The sequence below is a fragment of the Gekko japonicus genome, unplaced genomic scaffold (genome assembly GCF_001447785.1).
Source record: "Gekko japonicus isolate JY-2015 unplaced genomic scaffold, Gekko_japonicus_V1.1 scaffold1847, whole genome shotgun sequence".
NCBI lineage: Eukaryota > Metazoa > Chordata > Lepidosauria > Squamata > Gekkonidae > Gekko > Gekko japonicus.
In genome coordinates, this window is record NW_015163144.1 from 175,000 (window position 1) to 179,678 (window position 4,679).

The 4,679-nt window shown below is 40.3% G+C and overlaps 1 protein-coding gene across 2 annotated transcripts in view; it reads left to right on the forward strand.

Moving 5' to 3' along the window:
- EPB41L5 (erythrocyte membrane protein band 4.1 like 5) overlaps positions 1-3,395 on the forward strand; it is a 71,737-nt gene extending 68,342 nt beyond the window's left edge. The window contains exon 17 of one of the 2 annotated variants that reach the window (XR_001482375.1): positions 2,817-2,892. Coding sequence is in view for 1 of the 2 variants with exons in the window: in XM_015406992.1 (XP_015262478.1) it covers positions 2,817-2,991 (175 nt within the window). In the remaining variant the exon portion in view is untranslated. Of the gene's footprint in view, positions 1-2,816 lie in introns of both variants that reach the window. The other variant, XM_015406992.1, reaches the window with a different exon arrangement.
- Positions 3,396-4,679: the final 1,284 nt, after the last annotated feature.

The window sequence follows — 4,679 nt, forward strand, 5'->3', positions numbered from 1 at the left end:
CTGTGGTTATATTATTCTTAAACATACCGGATCATGTGTTCCTCTAGTATACAGAAAATTCTGGATGTCTGGAAAACCTGTTTGTTTACATTCCATTAAAGTGAATGATGTAGGAGTGCTTTGCTGACACAACGACAACTACTTCTCCGCTGTAAGGCATTGTAGGTGTATTAGTGGCAGCTGTTATAAACAGTTCCTCAAAAATGAAACATCATTATGTGGTGTTTGAATTTATACTGCAAAGAACCAAATCCTTAATGGCGATCTTAGAGGCAAACTTGTTAAAAAATTTCTAAAGAAGACTACCCTTACTGATACATTTGCCTTGGTGTGCTGAATGCTTTTTTAGATTTCCTTTAGCATGCTGGTTTTAGTTAAAATCCTGCCTGTTTATATGTTGCATAATGATTAAAAGTGTTGTACTTAATTTTATTGGGATGTGAGAATAGAAACAAATCTTCTATATTTCCCCTTATTATAAAAATGTAGAATTGGATTAGCATCCTTCACACAAACTTGTCCCTTTGGTTATGCTGAGGGGAATTAATTCCCCAGTGTTCAGTGGGCTGTTGATAAGCTGTAACTAACTGACTGGACATAGCCAAGAATACCGCATACCTGCTTCTGAATGACTATGGGGTGCTCAAAAACGATTTCACACTTCAAATGTGTGCAGCAGTAGCACTAAAGGTAGGACTCCTTGGTTCTGGCATGATCAAGTATAATAGAGATGAACCTTATGGTTAACAGAAATACCATGATTCTGGTTTAGGAACACTTTGTTATTAGTGGTCCTTAAATAGGGTTTCAAGAGCATACAATTAAATTGTACAAAAAGTAGGAGTGATATATCCTGTTCAGATGAGTGAGCTGTTTGCCTCACTTGGTACTCTGATCTAAGCTTACTGTGAGTGAGTTTGGCAAGTCCAGGAGTCAAACAATGGATTTTTCAGTCACATGCACCCTCAGACAATTCCCATGTTAAAATTCAAAATGTACAAAAAAGTACTGCTCTGCTCCCAGTATTCCAAATTAATTTTCCTACATTTCTTAGAGCTACCTAGGGATATGCTTGTGCCTCAGTTCCCCTTATAAAACGAATTATTTGATTACCAGTTATGCATGTGTGTGTGTACATCTATATATCTAATTCTCAACAGTCCCCTATGTGTGGATACCAAAATCTGCAGATAGGGGGCATACTTACCCCCAAACAAGTTTTTCTGCAAACTTGAGTTGACCCCCTAGGTTTGCAGAAAAATCTGAAAACTTTAAAAAAAATACATTGGGGGTTTAAATTCCCCCCAAAATAAACGTTGTTGTCTGTGCATGCACAGACAACACATTGAGGGCCTGGTGGCTGCTGCTCCCATGCACCTCATCCGGACCAAGCTGCGGGGGCAGGAAGTGCTGGGAGCTCCTCTGGGCCTGGTTGTACCAGCAGGGAATGCCAGGAGACGCTCCAGGCTCAGCCGCAGCAGCAGGAAACACTGGAGCTCTGGGCCTGGCTGCGGTGATAGGGAACGTTCGGCTGTGGCAGTGCAGCACTCCAGCAGAGATGCCGGGCTGAACCACAACATCGGGGAACACCGGGAGAGACTCTGGGCCTGGCCACAGCAGACACCAGGAGTTGCTCCAGACCTGGCCACCGCCAAGAGCTGCTCCAGGTTTGGAGAAGCTCCCAGGCACTGTCGCTGCTGCTGGGCTCAAAGGTAAGGAAAAAGAAGGAGAGAGAAAGAAGGGGGGATTGGCTTAGGGAGAAACAGAAAGGGGAAGATGGGCCAGAGGGAAGGAAGCAAAAGTGGAGGAATGCTCTCTCCCCGCAAGTTTCTTGTGGGTCCCCACTTGTGTGTGTGTGTATATATATAATTTTTAATAAGTGATTATGAACACAGGTGCAGATTTAAATACAACTATTAAAAGTAGATTTTTTTTAATTGTCAGGAAATCATCACCTGAAATTCAAAATATAAAAGTAATGTAATTCCAAATCTGGTAAACATCCCATCTTGCTTGGAAGTGGTTATTGCTGCTGGAAAAAGTAATCTAGTGTGTGACAGATGGGATTCTGTAAATAAAACCTACATACTCATCTAGTAACTTCTCAAGTCTCCTAAAATGGAGTCTGGACAGCATCAAACAGGCAGGATTATCACAGTTTTGAATAAAAAAGTATGCATGTAAATGTATGTTTCACTAACTTATATTATATATCTGGTAAATATTCCATCTTGACATTTAACTCAGACCTGAATTTTCTAGTAGTCTGAACTAGTGCTGTTAGCCCTGAGCATTTAACCAAGTCAATTAAATCCTTTAATGCTGTTGAGCCTATTGAATACTTTGCAAAAACCTATGTCTCTTGCTCGGTGTTTAGGTGAGAGAGAGCCATTTTTATTATACAGTCAACTCAACCTGAGCATCTTCTAGACTTGCTTTCATGAGATGTAAAAAGCATGAGCTGAGGAAAGTGATAAGACATGAAATGGCTAGGTACCTTCATTAATTTCTGATTTCATCTATTGGGTGGAGGATATATTATATGAAAAAGCAAAGTATTCAAATGGAGTGTTGGATATCATGTATTGAATCCAGCACAGCCTGGAAACAGCAGAGAAGGGTTTAACATGACATTCCTGTATTTCATTGAATTATGCGCTTGTAAAACTCCCATGTGCTGTGCTTCATAGTCTACAAGTTCATTCTTGCTGTACAGCCTTGCTGCTTGTAAAGTGTCCTCTGCCTCCTTCCATCCGTTCCCTCATTTGTGACTAGTTTACTAACTGTGCCTCCCATCCCATTCCCTGACAATCCAGGCCCTATGATGGTGGTGACTGCCAACGTGGTGGAAGTGCGTGGAACAGGTGGTCCCCGTCCTCAGCCCACTCAGTGGATGCATACTACAATGGCTTTGTCCGTGAACGCAATGTGAAGAATGCAGAAATGTATACAGTGGGTTCTGGTGTCCAAACCCCCATGACAGACCTGTAGGACTTTTTTTTTTCTTTAGAAAGCCTTCACTATCCTCTGGGTAACACTGTGGAACATTAACACACTCGAAGGACATGGGAATGGACATTGTCTAAGAAACGAACTCATATGGTGAAATGCCTGAATGTGAAGTAATTACTTGCAGATATTAATCTTTGAACACAGATCTTTTGCCACTGGTATTCTTATATGGAAGAGCTGTCTTTACAGTTTCTGTTACTGAAAACTGATTTTAAATGGTGTCCCTTGTTTGTTATTGTTATGGAAACAGTATTTTGTTACCCAGGTGTTCAATACACATGGGTAACAACAATAGGTGAATTATACTCAACCTGCTCTTTTAATGGTTTTATATTTTAAAAACAGAGATGGTGGCAAATGAAATATGAATTCATCCTCCTTTTTAGTAGTTTTGCACTTTTAATTATGTACCTGATTGGATTGGAGTGAAATAGTTACACTTTTTAAAACAAATTATTTCCAAATGGAATTGAAGGAATGCTAAACAAAGGGTACCTGAAGCTGTCTTTTTGGAGAGGTTTTGCTTGAATGCAAAACATATTCAGTAGTTTTCAGTAGAAAAGCAAGTATGCTTTCCTTTGTTCCTGTTGGTGTAACCACTTCAGTTTGTATTATATCACTGTGTGATCTTTCTTTGTTGCAAACATGCTAAGTCTGAGATTAGGTCTGTGATGAATTCAAATGGAATTTCACAATACTTGTTGGCATTGCTAATACTGTCAGGTATTCCTTGTCTTCATCATTCCTTTCTATTTGATGGAAGGAAAGTTGCTCTGTTTTTTAATAAAATAATTTTACCTGCTGCAACAGTTGAAGTCAATTGTCCTGTGTTCTGCATCCCTTTTATTTAGTGATAAAGAATCTGCCTCCCATCTCCCCCAGGAGAGATGAAATGTTAAGGCACATAGTAGAGATTTAGCTAAAGTCTGTCTCCATGGAAAGGTCAGATGATGCAGACCTGTTTAGACATAGCTGTGGATGAGAAGCGCAGAGCTAAAAACAAAAATGTTGGCGATCACTACTTTGGTGCATGTCCTTCTAACTGCTGCTGTAGCTGATGGTTAAAAGGAATCTCTAAAAGTGTGCATGGGTGTCACTTTTTTCCTTGCTCAAAGTGGGTTTAGGATAGCATAAGGAATTTGAAGAGAGGCTCATTCTGTTCTTATTAGGTGCTTCCTTTAGAATGTCTGGGAGCCTAATTGTGTCTCTTTGATATAAATGTAATTTTGCTACAAAGCAGTGTAGTTGGGTGACCTCTGAAGGGGTCAAACCTGTGTTCCTACAAATCTCTTGCATGGCCTAGGTTCCAAGGTATTTCAATAGGCAAGGTATTTCAATAGGCATAGCTAGTTATGTCATCAGTGTCACAGTGTCACTGATGTCACTACATCCCCAGTGTCACTACATCCCCAGTTCTGAAGGAGAGAGACTTGTTCAAGTATCCTGCAGGGTCCTGTAGAGTGGCAACTCAGTTCCTTTGATCATTTGGTTGAACCCAACAGCCCTCTTATAATCTTCATTGAGCCTACCCTGATCTCATCCAGAGGGAAACAATTGTGTCACATGCTTCTATTGGTCCTGAAGGACTATGCTTATTACTAATATCTGAAAACAGCTGGAAATATTTGGAAAAGAGAACCCATTTCTCCTGGCATATTTGCAAAAAT